This window comes from Schistocerca nitens, chromosome 6 (genome assembly GCF_023898315.1).
Source record: "Schistocerca nitens isolate TAMUIC-IGC-003100 chromosome 6, iqSchNite1.1, whole genome shotgun sequence".
NCBI lineage: Eukaryota > Metazoa > Arthropoda > Insecta > Orthoptera > Acrididae > Schistocerca > Schistocerca nitens.
Window position 1 is genome coordinate 722,636,022 of NC_064619.1, and position 22,649 is coordinate 722,658,670.

General features: G+C 42.7%; 1 protein-coding gene across 3 annotated transcripts in view; it reads right to left on the reverse strand.

The window, feature by feature from the left end:
• The window catches only part of LOC126262714 (inactive dipeptidyl peptidase 10), a 1,533,490-nt gene that overhangs the window by 442,673 nt on the left and 1,068,168 nt on the right, over positions 1–22,649 (reverse strand). For all 3 annotated transcript variants that reach the window (XM_049959500.1, XM_049959499.1, XM_049959498.1), the window contains exon 5: positions 10,169–10,480. In XM_049959500.1, coding sequence (XP_049815457.1) covers positions 10,169–10,480 — 312 coding nt within the window. The remainder of the gene's footprint in view (positions 1–10,168; positions 10,481–22,649) is intronic.

A 22,649-nucleotide genomic window follows, 5' to 3' on the forward strand; every position in this document is an offset into this window, starting at 1 on the left:
GAGGGCAGATAAATAGTCAATGGAGAATTGTAAGTGTGGTACAGGTGATGTGGTAAAATGATGCGAAATGGACCGCCCAAAATCTAAATAATAGGCAGCAAATATATGTAGTGATTTTTCTAAATATTATTGTATGTTTTTTTTTTAAAGTAAGGAAATGGACTGCCATTCAATGCAAGCAGCAATAAATTGTCTTATAGTGTATTTAGATATTTGCATTTGGTTTTGTAGTTAAATGTTTGTGTTCCAGATTTTGAAATTATTTCTTTGAGAAATTTAGTAAAAATGAGTAATTTCCTATTTAAATAATGTTGTGATAGGGGAAAATGCACACGGGCGCGGCACGGCATAACGGGCTCAGCAGTAGTAGTCGGAGTTGGGCATCGGTCTGAGAAACACGCTCTGGATCGAGGAGGCTCTCCTGGAAAACGTGATTTCATTGAGCCTCGGATGTGCCGTTTCCGACGACTATACAGCATGGCTATATTCCATAGGCACTAAATGGAAAAGTATTGCGACGCTAAGAAGAAGCAAAGTGCCGATACATCAAGAGCCATACCTGAGATTGTATGTGTGCTTTGCGCCTCGCCATCTCGCCGCCCGCCAACCGCCGCATCGACACGAACAGGTTGAAACTTTTAGTACTGTATTCGTGTGGACCAGTGTTACTTTTGTTCCTGACTGTTCAATAACAACTTAACTTTTACCAGAACTGTCCTATCATTTAATTATCCTCATCACTAACCTAGACAGGGTCCTTTCCGCATGTTGTGCAATCCGAGTGTCCCGAAATGAAGATTTAAAGTTTATGTCAATAATACTTACCTGCAGACCTATCTATGTTAGAATGATGCTTAAAGAACTTTGTTGTTAATGAATATATAGGTCTGGCAAAGTTGGAAGATAATGTTGAAATTGGTTTAGTAATGAAGTTTAATTAATTTGAGACAAAAATAATGATAGTTAAATAAGCAAGAAATAAGACAAAAAGTGTAGTAACTCATGTATTGGAAATCTTGAGTGCTTAACGATTTCGATAAACTAAAATCTCAGTACAGTGATCATAACAGTTTCAGCCCCCCCCCCTTTTTCTTTTCTATTCATTTAAATTCTGAAGTGTACTGAACTGATTTGACCAGCAAAGTTAAAGTCAATATAAAACCAAAATTTATTAGTGTTTTACCTTTTTCAAAATTGACATTGTATGTATGTTTCGAAAGTGCTATTTCTAGGGTAACCTATGCCCGATTTTAATCAGATCAATAGACAGTTCGAAGTTTGTAGTAAACTTTATAGTGTATTGTTGTGTATTTATGGCTTGTTCACATTAGTACAGAAAGTGAAATCATTAGTTCAGTAGATTTTCTGGTTCTAAAATTTACACATTATGCAGTGCTATTACGTGTTGTTTTGTATGAACATACATCAACTTGTACTGGGAAGAAACTCAGTTAATGCCTAATTAGGCTGGCGACCGTATTATTAACAATTTGGTAGCATCTGCTGTGTCGTTTCTTGTCCGTCCTAACGTGTAGTTGCACTTCAGACTTGCTTGACGCATCATTGTTGTTACTGAGTGGGTGAAAGTCTGATTTTGCCTCCATTCGGGTACTCGCGGTCAATATCTACCCCAAAATCCTTTCTTATAAGGTGAAGCCCGTCAACTTACCATAGTACAGGCTTTAATAAGTATCGTGCGCAGTAGCGTAGGGTTACAAGTAGCTTCACGGTGACAGGACATCCAGTTGTTGTCGGTCACAAATTAATGTGAATACCGAACAGTGGATGTTCAGTGGCACGAATTGCAATAATATTTAGTTAAGTAAATAGCAGTGAACGTCAAGTACGGTGGAGTGGGGTGTAATTTGCATTCAGTATGGACAGGAGCGTAGACACAGTAGGTGTGCCGAGCGTAACGGAAAATGCGGCTGGCAATGACAGGAGTGTACGCAGCCAGATAACAGATGGCGTTAGCGGTAGACAATTGGCGTACATACAATATCACGAACACGTTAACGAACAGATTGAAATGTCGAGAGTGCCTCGAACACACCAGGGATAAAACAAGAAGTAGAGGGTGACTTTGTAGATGATAGTGGGTATGTGAATGAATCCACTGACATATTTGATTCTCCACAGATAAAGAAAGAATCGAAAGAAACTTTTGAAGTAGGATCGGAACACACAGATTCCGTAGAACAAAACAGTGTGAAAATTTTAAGCATGAACGATTTATTTGAACAATTAACCAAACAAATTGCGGGACAGAATAATCAGCTTAAAACACACGTTGCAGAGCAGCTCAAAACGCAGAATGATCAGCTTCAGAAACAAGTCAGTAATCAGGTTAGTCAGCTTAAAACACACGTTGACGAGCAGCTTAAAACACAAAGTAATCAGCTCAAAACACAGAACGAGCAGCTTAAAACACACGTTGGGCAGCTTAAAGCACAGGTCGAAGAACAAGGAATTAAAATTAGTAAACAAATAGAACAGGTAGAACAAAAAGTGGGTAATTTAAGCTCTGTAGTAAATACTATGAAATTTGAAATTGACACAATTAACAAGAATATGGATACTAAGCAGGGGGAAATTGACAACATTAACAGTAGATTTGATGTTGAAATCCTCAACAACCAAGAGAAAGTAGAGCCTCTGGTTGAAACAAAAGTAGACGAAAACGTTTTCGGTCTTAAAACTGAGATCGTAAGCCGGCCGCGGTGGTCTAGCGGTTCTGGCGCTGCAGTCCGGAACCGCGGGACTGCTACGGTCGCAGGTTCGAATCCTGCCTCGGGCATGGGTGGGTGTGATGTCCTTAGGTTGGTTAGGTTTAAGTAGTTCTAAGTTCTAGGGAACTTATGACCTAAGATGTTGAGTCCCATAGTGCTCAGAGCCATTTGAACCATTTTTTTGAAATCGTAAACGAATGTCAACAAGGAATCGCACAGTTGAAAAAGGCAGTTTCAGACACTGAAAGAGATTTAGGTGAAAAAATTACCGGATGTGTACAAAAATGTGAACAAAATACTTCGAAAATTCAAGGCAAAATTTTCGATCTTGAGAGTAAAATTAAAGATAGACCTGGTGTTGTCTGTAGTGGCACACCACTTACGAAGCTGTTAGAAGGTGAGGAACGCTTCGATCCCGCCAAGAAACATAACGGATGGCATCCGCTAGATTTCATCAAAAATTGCGAGAGGATATTTCCTGAACACTTGTCTGATCAGGAAAAGATAAACGTAGTAATTAGCGCCTTAGCAGGTGATGCTAAGCGCTGGGGAATTAATTTGAATACCGAACGAATGACGTTCGAAGAATTTAAGCAAAAGTTTACGGAAGAATATTGGTCCGAACAAAAACAGGATTATTTGTGGCGCGAGTTTATTATGGCCAAGCTTCATGATAACAGGGGCAGAAATTCTTTGAAAGATTTCTGCGAATATTGGTACCGAAAGTTGACACACTTAAGAGGGAGAAGATCCGATTCTGAAATAATATGGGAGCTATACAAAAAGCTTCCAGAAGATTCAAAGAGATACGTGGGAAGCAATCATCGCAGCTTCCAAGCATTTCTCGAAAGGGTCGAAGACGAAGACCACTGGCGCGAAAGTCGTGCCAATTTTCAGAATTTTAGTAACAGGAATAACTGTAATAATGACGAGAGAAATGACGGCGATGGGTTTCGCGTCAATATGATACAGAGAGGTAGAGGTAGAGGTAGAGGTAGAGGAAGAGGAAGAGGAAGTTATCTAGGTCGCGGTAGAGGGTACACCGCGCAAAATAATAACGACGCGGGAAACTGATTTCCGCGAACGTTGCGGGCCAAACGGAAGCGGACAGTATATACCGGCCCCGATTTAAGAAATGTTACCGGACCGACAGTAAAGTTATGAGACAGGTTAGAGACAGGCGTGGAACGACGCAACGTGTTGTTGCGAAACAAGCGTCAGGTGCGAGCGCCAATGAGTCATCTTTGCCGCACCGAGCGATACTTGTTAACAGGCGAGTAGAGCATCAGAGGGCAACGGCCCAGCCTAGCAGAACAGCTGTTCCGAGAGAAGCCGCTAGCGATGAGGCGGCATTAGATACGAACATTGCTGTAAGAGCTGGTGAATACATTACGAGTGGTAATTCCGTGGCGAAGGAAATAATAGATGAAACTGTGGATACACAGTGAGGTGCGGTTAGCAGTGTTAGCAATAAAGTAAAAGGCGAGAATGAATTAGCGGAAGGAAGTAACTGGCGTGTGCAGATCGACGATCTCTACAAAGGCCTTAAGCAATGTGAGTGGGAGGATTTTAAGAAGGAGTATGAGGCAAGGAGGTTAATTAGTGAAAAAGGAGATAGTAGGGGCGTCGATAAGGTGACGTGGCCCAAATTTGAAGAGGAGAGAGTAAATAGCGCCGCGCAAAGTACGCGTGCTGCCGATAGGACGAAGGTTAAAGATAGAAAGGAATTGGAGGATGAACTCCTAAGCATTGACGAGGAAGTAACTTCTGTTAATGATCCGCCAACAGTACAAGCTGCTACCGAAAGGCACCGTGGGGAAGAGGCAGGTGATTACCTAAAAGTAATTGAAGTCCACGAGGATAACACTAAATATGAAGTAACAGTGGATGTGAGTAAAGCTGATAATGAGGCCGTTTTGTCAAAAGAGGATATTGAATTAAAATTAAAGCCTGACGAAAATACAGAGGGAGAACTTAGTGCCTGTCTCAGGAAGCTTTTATGTTAGAACCTGAAAGCGATCCAGAATGGTCGGATTCTGACGATAGTTCAGATGACGAATATTTCGGTACTAGTAAAAATAATGGGAATACAGCTAATTACGATATTGTACCTAATGATGACGTAGTTTCAAAACAAAACCCAGATGTTGAGACTGAACACAGAAAGAAAGAGCCACCGGACGACTCAGTGTTTATTTTGCAATGAATTCAAGTAAGCAAAGACTTTGAACTCCAGAAACCGAAAAAGCCATCAGATGGAAATGATTCACAGATCAGGAACGTATCTTGGGACGATGTCACAGTCGACCAAGGTGCGTTGCGGAAAAAGCAGGAAGGGGCATGATTTAGAGTCTGGGGCAGATTTATATTAGACTTTGAGAACGTCATGAACACAGTACATCATGAAACTACTGGGTTCCCACCGGAAGAAATTTTGTTAGGCAGCAGAAGTAAAAGTTTAATTGAAGAAAAACTAGAGTTTCCACCTTGTACAAGTTTGGGGTTGAGTCAAAAGAAAGAATTAGTCAGAAAAAGGGCAAAGCAAAAAGCTGAATCTAGATCTAAAAGACATGATAAAAATCTGAAAGTTTCAAAATTTAAAATTGGGGATTATGTTCTTTTAAAAACCCACGAAAAGTCTAGTGAACTGAACCATGAAATTTCCAAATTTAAATATATTTACAATGGGCCGTATATAATACAGAACATTCCACACGATAATGCTTACTACCTCATCTAACCAAAATCCAAAAAACCTTTAGGTGTAAGAAATGTTGTGGACCTGAAACTGTATGTTCCTAGGAGTGAGTGACCTAAGTACACTCAGAAAGCAATTTGCAATAAATATGCTATATTTTATACTGAAACTATTTTATTCCAAATGTAACTAATCTTTGTAAATATACGTGTACCAATATCAGTGTGCTAATGTACTTATGTGAGTTTCAGATTACCAAATGTACTGTAAATGTAAAGATGTATGGAGAAAAGGGATGAAAAGAAAGGGTAAATGCTGCAAGCCAAATAAAAGATGGGACTGCCAAAAATCAAAGTGGGCAGTATATGACTAATAATATAAAGGACTGCCAAACACCAATGAGGGCAGATAAATAGTCAATGGAGAATTGTAAGTGTGGTACAGGTGATGTGGTAAAATGATGCGAAATGGACCGCCCAAAATCTAAATAATAGGCAGCAAATATATGTAGTGATTTTTCTAAATATTATTGTATGTTTTTTTTTAAAGTAAGGAAATGGACTGCCATTCAATGCAAGCAGCAATAAATTGTCTTATAGTGTATTTAGATATTTGCATTTGGTTTTGTAGTTAAATGTTTGTGTTCCAGATTTTGAAATTATTTCTTTGAGAAATTTAGTAAAAATGAGTAATTTCCTATTTAAATAATGTTGTGATAGGGGAAAATGCACACGGGCGCGGCACGGCATAACGGGCTCAGCAGTAGTAGTCGGAGTTGGGCATCGGTCTGAGAAACACGCTCTGGATCGAGGAGGCTCTCCTGGAAAACGTGATTTCATTGAGCCTCGGATGTGCCGTTTCCGACGACTATACAGCATGGCTATATTCCATAGGCACTAAATGGAAAAGTATTGCGACGCTAAGAAGAAGCAAAGTGCCGATACATCAAGAGCCATACCTGAGATTGTATGTGTGCTTTGCGCCTCGCCATCTCGCCGCCCGCCAACCGCCGCATCGACACGAACAGGTTGAAACTTTTAGTACTGTATTCGTGTGGACCAGTGTTACTTTTGTTCCTGACTGTTCAATAACAACTTAACTTTTACCAGAACTGTCCTATCATTTAATTATCCTCATCACTAACCTAGACAGGGTCCTTTCCGCATGTTGTGCAATCCGAGTGTCCCGAAATGAAGATTTAAAGTTTATGTCAATAATACTTACCTGCAGACCTATCTATGTTAGAATGATGCTTAAAGAACTTTGTTGTTAATGAATATATAGGTCTGGCAAAGTTGGAAGATAATGTTGAAATTGGTTTAGTAATGAAGTTTAATTAATTTGAGACAAAAATAATGATAGTTAAATAAGCAAGAAATAAGACAAAAAGTGTAGTAACTCATGTATTGGAAATCTTGAGTGCTTAACGATTTCGATAAACTAAAATCTCAGTACAGTGATCATAACAGTTTCAGCCCCCCCCCCCTTTTTCTTTTCTATTCATTTAAATTCTGAAGTGTACTGAACTGATTTGACCAGCAAAGTTAAAGTCAATATAAAACCAAAATTTATTAGTGTTTTACCTTTTTCAAAATTGACATTGTATGTATGTTTCGAAAGTGCTATTTCTAGGGTAACCTATGCCCGATTTTAATCAGATCAATAGACAGTTCGAAGTTTGTAGTAAACTTTATAGTGTATTGTTGTGTATTTATGGCTTGTTCACATTAGTACAGAAAGTGAAATCATTAGTTCAGTAGATTTTCTGGTTCTAAAATTTACCACATTATGCAGTGCTATTACGTGTTGTTTTGTATGAACATACATCAACTTGTACTGGGAAGAAACTCAGTTAATGCCTAATTAGGCTGGCGACCGTATTATTAACAATTTGGTAGCATCTGCTGTGTCGTTTCTTGTCCGTCCTAACGTGTAGTTGCACTTCAGACTTGCTTGACGCATCATTGTTGTTACTGAGTGGGTGAAAGTCTGATTTTGCCTCCATTCGGGTACTCGCGGTCAATATCTACCCCAAAATCCTTTCTTATAAGGTGAAGCCCGTCAACTTACCATAGTACAGGCTTTAATAAGTATCGTGCGCAGTAGCGTAGTGTTACAACCTGTGCTAAAATTTATTGTTTATTTTTATAGTATGTTTTTATCTCTCTCTCTCTCTCTCTCTCTCGCACACACACACTCTTTGTTATGCTCAACAGATCAGGACAATCTATGTCCAGCTCAGGTCGAAAGTATTTGCTCCTGATTTACTATTTGTTTGTTTTATCATAGGTCAGACGATGGAGCTGTTGAAAGGAACCATTTGGAAATTTGAATTAAATTAAACTGTACAATTAAGACTGAAGATTATTATTTACGTTAGTGTATTGTTCCGCATTAACACCTTTATTATTATTAGTATTATTATTATTATTATTATGAGTTATGCATCTTGATGCATTTCCCCCCGAGGTATCATCAAAATCTCACAAGAATACCTGTACACTTTGTCTCAACACGTTCATGTGTACGAGTACAGTGCAATTGTACACGTGAATGTGAATAGATACGATGCATCGACAAGGAGTCAAATTCACATATACAGTCACCCTTCACTTGTGCCCGTAAACGTGTAGGACATTCCTAAATAGCTCTAATGATGGCTTATGATGAAACGCTTTCTCATTTATAGACAGGAACATGCACTGAGTCACAAAAATCTTGGGACACCTCCTACTGTCGTGTCGGACCTCCTTATGCCCGGCGAAGTGCAGCAGCTCAACTCAGCATGGATTTATCAACTCGTTGGAAGTCCCTGACAGAAATACTGAGGTACTGAGCCATGCTGTCTCTATAGCCGTCCATAATCGAGAAAGTGTTGCCGGTGCAGATTCTGTGCACGCACTGACCTCTCGACTATGTCTCATGAATGTTTGATGGGATTCGTGTCGGGCGATCTCGGTGGCCAAATCTTTAGCTCGAACTGTCCAGAATGTTCTTCAAACCAATCGCGAACAACTGTGGCCCTGTGAGATGGTGCATTGTCATCCATAAAAATTCCATCGTTGTTTGGGAATTGGAAGTCAGTGAATGCATACAAACTGTATCGAAGTAGCCGAGCATAACCATTTCCAGTCAGCGATCGTTTCAAAAAAATGGTTCAAATGGCTCTGAGCACTATGGGATTCAAAATGTGAAGTCATCAGTCCCCTAGAACTTAGAACAAAGCTAACTAACCTAAGGACATCACACACATCCGTGCCCGAGGCAGGATTCGAACCTGCGACCGTAGCAGTCGCGTGGTTCTAGACTGAAGGGCCTAGAACCGCTCGGCCACACTGGCTGTCAGCGATCGTTTCAGTTGGGTCAGAAGACTGAGTTCATTCCACGTAAACAGACCCTACTCCATTATGAAGCCATCACCAGCCTTGTTGACAACTTGAGTGCATGGCTTCGTGGGATCTGAGTCACACAGGAGCCCTACAATCACTGCTACCAATTGAAACCGGGACTTATGCCTGACCAGGCCACGGTTTCCCAATCATCTGGGGTCCAAGTGATACGGCTACAAACCCAGGAGAGGCGCTGAAGACGACATCGTGTTGTTAGCAAACGCACTCGCGTCCGTCGTCTGCTGCCACAGCCCATTAACTGCAAATTCCCTATCGTGTGCTAACGGATACGTTAGTCGCACGTCCCTTATTGGTTTCTGCGGTTATTTCGCGCAGTGCTGCTTGTTTGTTAGCACTGACAACGCTACGGAAACGCCGCTGCTTTCGTCCGTTGGGTGAAGGTCTTCGCGTACTGCGTCGCCCGTGGTGAGAGGTAATGCCCAAAATTCGGTGTTCACGGCACACTGACACAGTGGATCTCGGAATACTGAATTCCCGCCGCGTGGAGTGGCAGCGCGGTTAGAGGCGCAATGTCACTGATTGCGCGGCCCCTCCCGCCGGAGGTTCGAGTCCTCTCTCGGGCATGGGTGTGTGTGTTGTTCTTAGCGTAAATTAGTTTAAGTAGTGTGTAAGACTAGGGGCCGATGACCTGAGCAGTTTGGTCCCTTAGGAATTCACATTCATTTGAACATTTCAACTGAATTCCGCAACGATTTCTGAAATGGAACGTCCCATGCGGGTAGGCCCGCATCTCGTGGTCGTGCGGTAGCGTTCTCGCTTCCCACGCCCGGGTTCCCGGGTTCGATTCCCGGCGGGGTCAGGGATTTTCTCTGCCTCGTGAGGGCTGGGTGTTGTGTGCTGTCCTTAGGTTAGTTAGGTTTAAGTAGTTCTAAGTTCTAGGGGACTTATGACCACAGCAGTTGAGTCCCATAGTGCTCAGAGCCATTTGAACCATTTGAACCCATGCGGGTAGCTCCAACTATCATTTCGCGTTGAGAGTCTCTTAATTACCATAGTCCGGCCGTAATCACGTGAGAAATATTTTCACACCAGTAACATGGGCACAAATGAGAGCTCCTCCTAGCACCGCCCTTTTACACTTTGTGTACGCGATACTACTGCCACCCGTACGTGTGCATATCACCATTCCACGACTTTGGTCAGCTCAATGTAATTGTCAATGTAGGGCTTCAAATGCTTCGTTTTGTAGTGCTGTGTTACGGATGATCCTTGTAACTCTCGTTTAGTACGCTGTTATATGCCATGTGACATTCGCTTAGGATTTGCTCAGTCCTGAATGTAGCCGGGCTAGAGTGGGAGAGGGAGGCGGTGCGGCGCGGCGCGGCGCTCACCAGCGTGTGGTTGGTGACCAGCAGCGAGATGGAGTCGTTGGAGGTGTCGAGCACGGCGAGGCTGCCGTCGTCCGCCTGGTAGACGAACTGCGTGCGCGTCACCCAGGCGGGCGGCAGCCGCTCTGGAGTCAGGTCGCCCTCCAGGAACTCCTCCAGCTTCATGCGCTGGCCGCTCCAGTAGAGCAGCTCGTCCACGTAGCCCAGCAGGTAGATGGCCGTCACGATGCCCGCGATCACCAGCCCGATGACCACCAGCGACAGCACGATGCTGCGCCAGTTGTGGCCGTCGCCCACCGACGGGTACACCAGGTCCTGCAACACGGCGCGCCGCCCGGCCACGTCAGCAGCGCTCGTGGGGCACTTGCTACCCGTGAAATCAGTTGTAGACGAATGTCGGAATGACACAGTTAGTGTTGACGAAAACGGACTTACCAGAAGTGCCTGACATACGTGACGGGGCAATGGTGTACAATTCTCACCTTTGTGTTTCCCACCTCAGATTGCTACGATACTCACCATGAAGTGTGGAAAGTATGTAATAAGTATATTGAATAAAAAATATAAAATTTTGCGAATGTTCAATCCCACACCATATTTCAGTTAAAACTCGAACTATTCCTTCGATCAGGATCTGACTGACCAGTGGTACTGCTTTCCTTTATTGCTATTTCAATTCTCCACCAAGCGAATATTCAGACTGCGTTAAGGATGGTCTAATTCTCGTTGAAGGTCGTTAACGGTTGCAGGTATCATAGCGCGGTTTTCAGCAAATATTAGTACTCAGAATGGCACGAGATTTTGTTTCATGGTTGATACTCTCAACTCTTGAATACACTGAGATACTGAGCGAAGCACAGTATCTGATTAAAAGTATCCGGATACTCCTGTGTAACGAGGAATTGACCACTACACGCCTGGGAGGCGGATCCGCCCGTATAAAAACAGGCAAGGAGTACTGTATTGTCAAGAGGAAAGCAGTAGCACCAGAATGGAGCGGTCGGGAGAGCTCTGCAACTTCGAACTTGGACTGGTCGTTGGATGTGACCGGCGTACTAGATCCATGAGAGACAATGCAACGTTTCTAAAGCTGTCCAAGTCGACTCTTTGCTGATGCGATTCTGAAGTGGAAACGAGAAAGTAGAATCACAACCAAACCAAGACGAAGCAGTCAGTGCCCGAAAAATATTGTGGATGTTGTTGTGGTCTTCAGTCCTGAGACTGGTTTGATGCAGCTCTCCATGCTACTCTATCCTGTACAAGCCTCTTCATCTCCCAGTACTTACTGGAACCTACATTCTTCTGAATCTGCTTAGTGTATTCATCTCTTGGTCTCCCTCTACGATTTTTACCCTCCACGCTGCCCTCCAATGGTAAATTTGTGATCCCTTGATGCCTCAGAACATGTCCTACTAACCGGTCCCTTCTTCTTGTCAAATTGTGTCACAAACTCCACTTCTCCCCAATTCTATTCAATACATCATCATTAGTTATGTGATCTACCCATCTAATCTTCAGCATTCTTCTGTAGCACCACATTTCGAAAGCTTCTATTATCTTCTTGTCCAAACTGTTTATTGTCCATGTTTCACTTCCATACATGGCTACACTCCATACAAATACTTTCAGAAACGATTTCCTCACACTTAAATTTATACTCGATGTTAACAAATTTCTCTTCTTCAGAAACGCTTTCCTTGCCATTGCCAGTCTACATTTTATATCTTCTCTACTTCGACCATCATCAGTTATTTTGCTCCCCAAATAGCAAAACTCCTTTACTACTTTAAGTGTCTCATTTCCTAATCTAATTCCCTCAGCATCACCCGACTTAATTCGACTACATTCCATTATCCTCGTTTTGCTTTTGTTGATGTTCATCTTATATCCTCCTTTCCAGACACTGTCCATTACGTTCAACTGCTCTTCCAAGTCCTTTGCTGTCTCTGACAGAATTACAATGTCATCGGCGAACCTCAAAGTTTTTATTTCTTCTCCATGGATTTTAATACCTACTCCAAATTTTTCTTTTGTTTCCTTTACTGCTTGCTCAATATACAGATTGAATAGCATTCGGGAGAGGCTACAACCCTGTCTCACTCCCTTCCCAACCACTGCTTCCCTTTCATGTCCCTCGACTCTTATAACTGTCATCTGGTTTCTGTACAAATTGAAAATAGTCTTTCGCTCTCTGTATTTTACCCCTGCCACCTTCAGAATTTGAAAGAGAGTATTCCAGTCAACGTTGTCAAAAGCTTTCTGTAAGTCTACAAATGCTAGAAACGTAGGTTTGCCTTTCCTTAATCTTTCTTCTAAGATAAGTCGTAAGGTCAGTATTGCCTCACGGGTTCCAACATTTCTACGGAATCCAAACTGATCTTCCTCTAGGTCTGCTTCTACCAGTTTTTCCATTCGTCTGTAAAGAATTCATGTTAGTATTTGCAGCTGTGACTTATTAAACTGGTAGTTCGGTAATTTTCACATCTGTCAACACCTGCTTTCTTTGGGATTGGAATTATTATATTCTTCTTGAAGTCTGAGGGTAGTGGATAGTGGTTGCGAAAAATCATTTGAAATCGCTGGAAGGAATCAATCGTCACTTTCAAAGTGACTCCAGCTGAGCCGTTCTGTGCTCGCGTTGGTGCTGCTTGTAGGTTTCCGCCCTCTGCTGGAGGCCAGACGGTATCGTTTAGTTGGCATGGTTGCGGTTGTTGGTCTTCTTCTCGTGTTAACTGGTGCCACTCGTTGGCAAGCGTTGCCTGTCTGTTATCGGCAGCAGCGGCGGTTCTTGATATGTAGTAACTGTTGCCCTATCTTTGGGGCGACGTCGTTGTTTTTCCGTATCGTGTGAGTGGGCCAGTTCGTTTGTGGACACAGGAGGAGCCAGGTCCGGCAGTGCGGGGACACGCCGGCGGGACCGCTGGCCGCACGCATGGACTGTCAGATGGAAGGGCTGCGGTGCGAGGGTGCCCGGCCTCGTCGTAGACTGGATCCTGCAAGCTTTAAGTTGAGTGCATTTGGATTCAAGCAGAGAAACCCACAACATTGTGATATCTCGCGATTCTCCAGTGACTTGGGTTCGTGTATTGTTCCATCGTTCCTTTTGGTTATCGGACGTGAGATAGCTTCAGTAAGATTATCATTAGTCATTAGTTAGACTGCCACTAGTTGGAGTTATCATCTTGTGAAGTGAGTGCAACTCTTGGATGCGAAAGTGTTTGTTGCCGAACCCTCTCAGAGGTGGATTCCTGGAGTACTGCTTGTGGCCCCTTGGTTCTTGTAAGACATGTGTGTCTAAAAGTAGGTCTAACGGCCAGTACTTCAGTGTAACGCTCCTTCAGCTCACGTCTTCTGCGTGAATAATCTGCTTAAATACCCTTTTAGTAACGTATGTACTGGTCCTTGTGTTTTATTATTGTATTATTCATTACAATACCTTGTAATGCCTCCATTAAAGGTTATATATGGCTAGTTAATAGTTATGGTCACCTGGAATAAATCTAGCACTATAGTGTTCAGTGGATGTTATGGGTTGTGTTACAAAGTTTACCATCATCTTATTTCACCAGTTTGGTGATCAGTGTCTTGTTTTTTTAATTAACCTTTGCAATTGTATTGGCTGTTTTACAGCAGGTTTCTAAATTTTTTATATTATTGCCGTTCCTGGCTCGTAAGGCCTTCGGCCTTGAGTGTGATCTCTTACCTTAAAATTCTAATTTGGTGTTTGTATTTACGCAGTAAGCTTTTAAAATCTTATTTACTGCCATGCCTGGCGTCTCTTGCCTTCTGCTGTGTTTGTGGAGACTTGCCTTTAATATTTCAATACCTAATTTGTAAGCTGCAGCGAGTTTTAAACAATTCTTAATTTATTGGCATTCCTGGCGTGTAAGGCCTTCTGCCCGGATCACAGTGGGTTGGTTTTAAAATATTATGTGCTGTATCTGTATTTAATGGTGATTTGCTAAATTGTAACTCACTGAAAACACTATTATTTACACAGTTGTTTATTCCTTCATTAATGAGGTGTGGTTTTTTTTATTTATTGATGAGTCTGGAATTACCGGATTAAAATAAATTGTGTGTAACTGTAATAGGCAACCAGTAGTGACTGATTACGGCCCCGTCCACAGTCGTGACTGAATCCTGCCTTCTCTTGACTACCAGGTTTCACCAATATTCCAGATAGCACAGTGATTGCGCGTAAGTCATTAAAAATAGTGGGATACAATGATGGAGCATTTCTTGAGCCAAAGCTAAGCGACGCCTGAGGTGCTGTAGTAGAGAGCGATGTCACTGGACCATGGGTGACGGGTGACAAGTGATTTGCAATGATGAATCACGCCACATCCGGGGGCAATCCGATGACAAGGCTTGGGTTTGGTGAATGCCTAGAAAACGTAAGCTGCCATTACTTGTAATGACGACAGTGAAGTACGGGGGAGGTGGTTTTTCGGTATAGGGGCGTTTTTCGTGGTTTTTGTGTGGTCCCCTTATTGTGCTTGAGACAACGCTAAATGGGGAAGTATATGGACACATTTTACAACGCTGTGTACTGCGTGTAGTGGAGGAAGTGTTCGAACACGACGATTGTTGGTATTACCATGACAGCGCACACTGTCCTAACCCAGCATGTCAGACAATGGTTTGTGGACAGTAAGACACCTGGAATGGACTGGCCTGCCCAGAGTCACGACCTGACCCCAGTGGTAGACTTTGGGATGATTCAGAACGTCGAGTTGGCTCCAGCCCCAAACGTCGAACATTACTTTCTCTGGTGTCGGCTCTTGAGGAAGAATGGACTACCATTGCACAAGAGTTCACATTGTCGTAAATGTTTCCACTAATAGGTGTGAGGGTACTTCTGGTCAGATAATGCATGTCTTTCTTTTAATCGAACGATTTTTATTTTTTTACGGTATGCAAAAAATTTTGAAACGAGGAGTACAGTGTTATAACGCATATTAAATTTGGCGACGATATTTTTCACAAATATTAAAAAAAATGGTGGTTAACTTAAAAAATCAAGGCGGTCAAAATCGGTCATTACGTTGTAAACTGCGGTAAATGAGGTTTCCGTTCCAGACTCCGATTTTGCATGTAACAAAAAGACACGCCAATGCTACTAAGGTAAAACGTCTTTTCTCTTGGTCCTACTTTATACGATTATTATGGACGGAAAATTTAAAAAACTATTTCAGATTTATTTACATACTCATGTTTACCTTTTAAGGAAGTAAGTAAACAGTCGAAAGGCTCGATGCACCTGCGACGGCTGGCGTGACAGCCACACTTGGGGGGGCTTACACGCCAAAAACCTATTCTGTTCGCCTTGCCTTGCATTTAGATAACATTCCTGGAATACTTTAGTGAAATACTCCAGTACCAATATTAGCAAGCATTATATGACTATCGTCGTGTTTTCAAAAGCTTCAGAAAGCCTTTAAAAAGTACATAGTTTCATTAAAAATACTTGCTTAAATATCTCGGTTGATACAAGAGTTGAGAATATTAAACATGGTAGGAAACTACGTCTCTCTGTGCGTAATGTCATTTTTTGGAAACCTCGTTTCGACATCCTCGATCGTTCGCAAAATAAAAGAGGTATTATTTCCTCCACCCTTCCGTAATCCGAGCTTGTGCTCCGTCTCTAATGACCTCGTCGTGGACGGGACGTTAAACACTGATCTCCTCATCCTAGCAATAACGGCTACCGAAGAAACTCGTCCCCACGTCACCTTTAACTCACTGGGCCAGTTACAGTTTCTTTTTAGTGTTTGTGTGTGATCGAAACACGTTTCGCAAAGGGAAATTGCAATACATTCGGCTGCTGACTAGAATGAGATAAATTTTCTGGACCTGAAATAGTGGACCACCCAAGATTTTTATTTAATATTGACAGGAGATGTAGTACCTGAGAGAAAATTTTCATAATTAATAATCTGTTTACCATAAATTAGCTACTGCAGTATTGTCATGGTTGTGGTCGGATTTTATACTTATAATACTTTATTCCCTCCAGTTCTGTCGAACACCACATAACAAATTCGACCGTTAAGAATGTTTATTTAAGTTGTATGTGAAGTGTCGGCAGAAGTGCCAACACCGTGTTGTTTGAGGAAGCCGAAATGCACGCTATAAGCTCACGCAGGCTGGCGTGAGGTCTGAAACAGGATACTTAATGAATGCTATAAAGAAAAGTACGTAGCTGCTGGAATACTTAACTTTAATCCACAATTGGTGAACATTGGTCTTGTTACTGTACATGCTTCATTAGATACATAGCAAAGGATAAATGGCGCCTTGCTAGGTCATAGCAATTGACTAAGCTGAAGGCTATGCTAACTATCGTCTCGGCTAATGAGAGCGTAATTCTCAGTGAACCTTTCCTAGCAACGTCGGCTGTACAACTGGGGCGAGTGCTAGTAAGTCTCTCTAGACCTGCCGTGTGGCGGCGCTCGGTCTGCAATTACTGACAGTGGCGACACGCGGGTCCGACGTATACTAATGGACCGCGGCCGATTAAAAAGCTACCACCTAGCAAGTGTGGTGTCTGGCGGTGACACCACAGTATGTTCTTTACTGAGTACTAAAATTCTTCATAGTCTAATAATATTAATTTCAGCTATAGCTTTGTAGGTTCGATTCTCTACAGCGTGAGAAGGAAAGGATAATAGCCTACGTAAAGCAGGGATGATAGCTGTAATAAACACGTCGAGCTTATGCGTCGTCTATACTAATAATTAAATCGCCGCTGATGGCACAGAATTGCTATTTACGGTTCAAAAATAATAAACCAAACTCTTCTCTTAAAATTGTCGTGCCTAAAATAATTCACCAACCTTTCGTCCCATAAATTAATCTCCCAGCTCCACCGTGTGGTAAAAATTATAATTTGTTCTTCTGATAAAATTAATTTCAGTCACCCCACAAGATTCAATACAGGCAAATCCAAAGCAGCTTTTCACTACCTTTGCAACTTAAATAAATACTTGTTGGTGTTATAAGTTCTAAACATTAGAGTAGAAAAGCCAGTGTGGTAAAACAAACTCAGAACCATTCAACTCATGTATGGTTGCAAAAATTACGGTAAATATCTCACAGAAGAAACAGTGACAATATGTCATCGTCGCACTGAGGGACACTGGCCTTCGGCGCGTTACAGCATTTGACCACAGAGTTGAGAGCACAGTCTGCGAAGGTATCACGCGTACTCCCTGTGACCAGCCCTTGCATTGCAGTTTCTATAGTCAGACAACAAAGATGTATTTTAAGACATAAAACAAACTGTACAACTGCTTGTATGGACGCTAGTCGACGACTACAGTTAGATAGTTTCGCCGACAATTTTGTGGTACTACACTACACAATGTCGGACTACGTAACTATAATGAGGCCTCGTGTTATACTGAATGTGATATTTGAAGCTATTTGAGTCTCGTCATTTCTTAACGCTAGGGCGGCGCTCGAGCGGGATCACGTGATGTCACTTGATGTCGAGCGACGATTTGGTGACCAGTGCTGCGTTGTAAGTAATCTGTTTAAAGCTTGTTGAGAGTACAGATCTGCAGAAGGCCTTTTTAGATCGAACAAAATGTTTATTGTTGGAAATTATCTCATGCAAATCATTTAAAACGTTAAATGAAAGATTCAAATGCTTCAAATGGCTCTAATCACTGGGGGACTCAACATCTGAGGATCAGTCGCCTAGAACTTAGAACTACTTAAACCTAACCAACCTAAGGACATCACACACATCCATGCCCGAGGCAGGATTCGAACCTGCGACCGTAGCAGCAGTGCGGTTCCGTAATGAAGCGCCTAGAACCGCTCGGTCACAGCGGCCGGCGAAAGATTCAATATAAAATATTCCGAGACAACAATCCTGAAAACAGTGTTGCGCAGAAACTGATCGCTAAATTTGGAGAAACAGGTTCAGTCACTAACGGCATACGTAACCGTGTAAAGACAGTTTGTTCGCCGGAAAATACAGAAAGTGTTCACGATACTATGGCAAGAAGCCCACGGAAATCAACCAACGCCAATCATTCCAATTAAATATCAAACAAACTTCGTGCCAGAATGTGTGAAGCCGTTACATATACGATCATACAAAGTATTAAGGCATTGAAAGCGACGGATTACGCACAACGAAAATACTATTGCGAATGGTTACTCACGCATATCGCTGATGAATATCTGGGCCCAAATCTTTACTTCAACTCAGACGAAGCATGGTTTCACCTTAGCTGATATGTGAGCTCTCAGAACACACGTTATTCTTCAGCAGACAATCCCAGACAGCGCTCTGAGGTGCCTCTGCATGATTTGAGAGTAGGCGTTTGGTGTGCGGTTTCAGGCAAACGGACGGTAGGCCGTATTTTCTTGAACAACACCGTGAACTCTCAAGTGTATGTAATGGAATTGTTGCAACCATTCATAGCGCAGCTAACGGACGAAGAACGAGAGTATGAGTTTTCCAGTAAGAAGGCGCTTCGGCGCGTACTTCACGGTTTCCGACGTCATACAGCCATGAAACTTACGCTGCACGTACAGTTCCCGCAGGTTTATGGCCTCCCAGATCGCCCGATCTGTCTGCCTGTGATTTTTATTTGTCGCGTTATTTAATGGATAAAGTCTATCGTAACAACCCAAATATAAATGAAGAGTTAAAAACAAACATTCGAAGTGCGACTTCGGAAATCACAACAGATGAATTGGCAAAAGTTTCCAGAAACATGTAGAGACGTGCGGATGAGTTGTGTACTCAAGTTTATGGTGTACGTTTTCAGTACCTCCTGTGAACTGCTGACCTTTTGAATGTTGAGTACGTTGTTTTTCATACCAATAATTTACTACCCTGTAAAAAGACGAGGACTAATAGATTTCCTTGGGTAACACAAGAGATATTGAATTTAATTGATGAAAGGAGAAAATATAAAAATGCAGCAAATGAAGCATGCGAAATGGAATACAAACGTCTCAAAAATGAGATTGACAGTAAATCCAAATTGGCTAAGCAATTATGGTTATAAGACAAATATAAGCATGTATAGGCATTCATCAGTAGGGGTAAGATAGATACTGCCTACAGGAAAATTAAAGAGACCTTTGGAGAAAAGAGAACCACCTCTATGAATATCAAGAGCGCAGATGGAAAACCAGTTCTAAGCAAAGAAGGGAAAGCAGAGAAGTGGAAGGAGTATACGGAGGGTCTATACAAGGGCGAAGTACTTGAGGACAATATTATGGAAATGGAAGAGGATGTAGATGAAGATGAAGTGGGAGATATGATACTGTGTGAAGAATGAGATTTTCACTCTGCAGCGGAGTGTGCGCTGATATGAAACTTCCGGGCAGATTAAAACTGTGTGCCCGACTGAGACTCGAACTCGGGACCTCTGCCTTTCGCGGGTAAGTACTCTACCATCTGAACTACCGAAGCACGACTCACGCCCGGTCCTCACAGCTTTATCTCGTCTCCTACCTTCCAAACTTTACAGAAGCTCTCCTGCGAACCTTGCAGAACTAGCACTCCTGAAAGAAAGGATACTGCGGAGACATGGCTTAGCCACAGCCTGGGGGATGTTTCCAGAATGAGATTTTCACTCTGCAGCGGAGTGTGCGCTGATATGAAACTTCCTTTCTTCAGGAGTGCTAGTTCTGCACGGTTCGCAGGAGACCTTCTGTAAAGTTTGGAAGGTAGGAGACGAGATACTGGCAGAAGTAAAGCTGTGACGACCGGGCGTGAGTCGTGCTTCGGTAGCTTAGATGGTAGAGCACTTGCTCGCGAAAGGCAAAGGTCCCGAGTTCGAGTCTCGGTCGGGCACACAGATTTAATCTTGCATGGAAGTTTCACTGTGTGAAGAGTTTGACAGAGCACTGAACAAAGCCAAGGGAGTAGGCAACATTCCATTATAACTGCTGAGAGTCTTAGGAGAGCCAGCCATGACAAAACTCTACCATCTGGTGAGCAAGATATATGACACAGGTAAAATACCCTCAGATTTCAAGAGAAATATAATAATTACAATCACAAAGAAAGCAAGTGTCAACAGGTGTGAAAATTACCGAACTATCAGATTAATAAGCCACCGCTTCAAAATACGAATACTGTACAGACGAATGGAAAAACGGGTAGAAGCCGACCCCGGGGAAGATCAGTTTGGATTCCTTAGAAATGTTGGAACACGTGACGCAATACTGACCTTACCACTTATCTTAGAATAAAGATGAAGGAAAGGCAAACCTACGTTTCTAGCATTTTTAGACTTAGAGAAGGCTTTTGACAATGTTACTGTAATACTCTCTTTCAAATTCTGAAGGTGTCAGGGGTCAAATACAGGGAGCGAAAAGCTATTTACAACTTGTACAGAAACCAGGTGGCAGTTATAAGCGTTGAGGGGCATGAAAGGAAGCAGTGGTTGGGAAGGGAGTGAGACAGTGTTTTAGCCTATCCCCGATGTTATTCAATCTGTATATTGAGCAAGCAGTACAGGAAACAATAGGAAAATTTGGAGAAGGAATTAAAATCCATGGAAAAGAAATTAAAACTTTGAGGTTCACCGATGACATTGTAATTCTGTTCAGAGATAGTAAAGGACCTGGAAGAGCAATTGAACGGAATGGGCAGTGTCTTGGAAGGAGGATATAAAGTGAACATCGATAAAAGCAAAACGAGGAAATGGAATCTAGTCGAATTAAATCAGATGGTGCTGAGGGAATTAGCTTAGGAAATGAGGCACTTAAAGTAGTAGATAAGTTTTGTTGTTTAGGGAGCAAAATAAATGATGATGGTCGAAGTAGAGAGGATATAAAATGTAGACTGGCAATGACAAGAAAATCGTTTCTGAAGAAGAGAAATTTGTTAACATCGAGTACAGATTCAAGTGCCAGGAATTCTTTTGTGAAAGTATTTGTATGGAGAGTAGCCGTCTATGGATGTGTAATAAGGTCGATAAACAGTTTAGACAAGAAGAGAATGGAAGCTTTCGAAATGTGGTGCTACAGAAGAATGCTGAAGATTAGATGGGTAGATCACGTAACTAATGACCAGGTTCTCAATAGATTTGGGGAGAAGAGGAATTTGTAGCACAGCTTGACTAGAAGAAGAGATCGGCTGGTAGGACACGTTCTGAGGCATCAAGGGATCACCAGTTGGATGGCAGCGTGAGGGGGTAAAAATATAGAGGGAGACCAAGAGATGAATACGCTAAGCAGAGTCAAAGGGAAGCAGGTTGGAGTAGTTACTCGGAGATGAAGCTTGCACAGGCACAGTAGCATGGAAAGCTGCATCAAACCAGTGTGTGGAGTAAAGACCAAAACAAGAACTGTGTGTGTGTGTAGTAAACGAACGAATTGCTTGTATGATGTTTATAGGACACGGGGCCTCTTTTATTTTGACCATCCTGTGCAAGTGACTGTGAAATATTCTTGCATTTCCGGTATTACAGACTAACAGTCGGTTTGATGCTGACACCAGCGAGTGCATTGGTAAGTGCTTTCGACGAAGCGCCGCATCGACAATCAAATTAAGCCGCGCCCTTTCAGAAAGGCTTTGACGGCTGACTGACGTCGTCACCAGGCACAGTGGCTACAGGCGAGGGGAGTCCCCAGGCGCGACAATCACGGAGTTAATCTGGCACCCCCCCCCCCCCCCTCTACCCCCACCCCCTCCCCTGTCACCGCAGCGAGGTGGTGGCGTCGTGTCCCGGTGTGGCGCCGTAATTGGCCGCCTGTCGGGCGTTCAATAGCCGCCTGTTCTCTGCTCTGCCCTGCCCTGGTCCGTTCTGGGACCAGCAACAGTTGTGGCCGCTGACGTCCACGCCCTCACAGTCACTGGGCATGTGCTAAAATTAGGAACAACTTCTGTTGGAAAGACCACATAGATAATATTGTGGGGAAGGCGAGCCAAAGGTTGCGTTTCATTGGCAGGACACTTAGAAGATGCAACAAGTCCACTAAAGAGACAGCTTACACTACACTCGTTCGTCCTCTGTTAGATTATTGCTGCGCGGTGTGGGATCCTTACCAGATGGGATTGACGGAGGACATCGAAAGGGTGCTAAAAAGGGCAGCTCGTTTTGTATTATCACGTAATAGGGGAGAGAGTGTAGCAGATATGATACGCGAGTTGGGATGGAAGTCATTAAAGCAAAGACGTTTTTCGTCGCGGCGAGATCTATTTACGAAATTTCAGTCACCAACTTTCTCGTCCGAATGCGAAAATATTGTGTTGAGCCCAACCTGCATAGGTAGGAATGATCATCAAAATAAAATAAGAGAAATCAGAGCTCGAACAGAAAGGTTTAGGTGTTCGTTTTTCCCGCGCGCTGTTCGGTAGTGGAATGGTAGAGAGATAGTATGATTGTGGTTCGATGAACCCTCTGCCAAGCACTTAAATATGAATTGCAGAGTAATCATGTAGATATAGATGTAGATGTAGGGGTGGCGGAATTTATTACATAATGACTCTTCTGGAAAGCCC